This window comes from Apaloderma vittatum, unplaced genomic scaffold, assembly GCF_000703405.1.
Source record: "Apaloderma vittatum isolate BGI_N311 unplaced genomic scaffold, ASM70340v1 scaffold27682, whole genome shotgun sequence".
Taxonomy (NCBI): domain Eukaryota; kingdom Metazoa; phylum Chordata; class Aves; order Trogoniformes; family Trogonidae; genus Apaloderma; species Apaloderma vittatum.
Genome location: NW_009704536.1, coordinates 1 through 236, shown reverse-complemented (window position 1 = coordinate 236; position 236 = coordinate 1). Strand labels below are relative to the sequence as shown.

Here is a 236-nt window from a genome sequence, read left to right as displayed (position 1 = left end):
TGCGATGGGATGAGACAGGATGGATGGGATGGGACGGGATGGGATGGGATGGGATGGGATGGGATGGGATGGGATGGGACGGGAGAGCATCCCTTGGCCACCCACCAGCCCAACCCACCGTGATGTAGAGGTCATGGAGCTGCAGGCCATAGAGCGTCCAGCTGGTGGAGGCCAGGAAGGTGGTGACGGTCAGGGGGAAGGACAGACACCGCGTCGACTTGCTCCGGACAATCTTG

At 61.9% G+C, this 236-nt stretch overlaps 1 protein-coding gene across 1 annotated transcript; it reads right to left on the bottom strand.

Annotated features, from left to right (window-relative positions):
- Positions 1 to 118: 118 nt before the first annotated feature.
- SLC50A1 (solute carrier family 50 (sugar efflux transporter), member 1) lies at positions 119 to 232 on the bottom strand (the record flags this gene model as incomplete). The annotated part of the gene is made up of 1 exon (XM_009865090.1): positions 119 to 232. A coding segment is annotated over one exon (114 nt), but the record flags the coding sequence as incomplete, so codon positions are not given.
- Between the last annotated feature and the right edge of the window lie 4 nt (positions 233 to 236).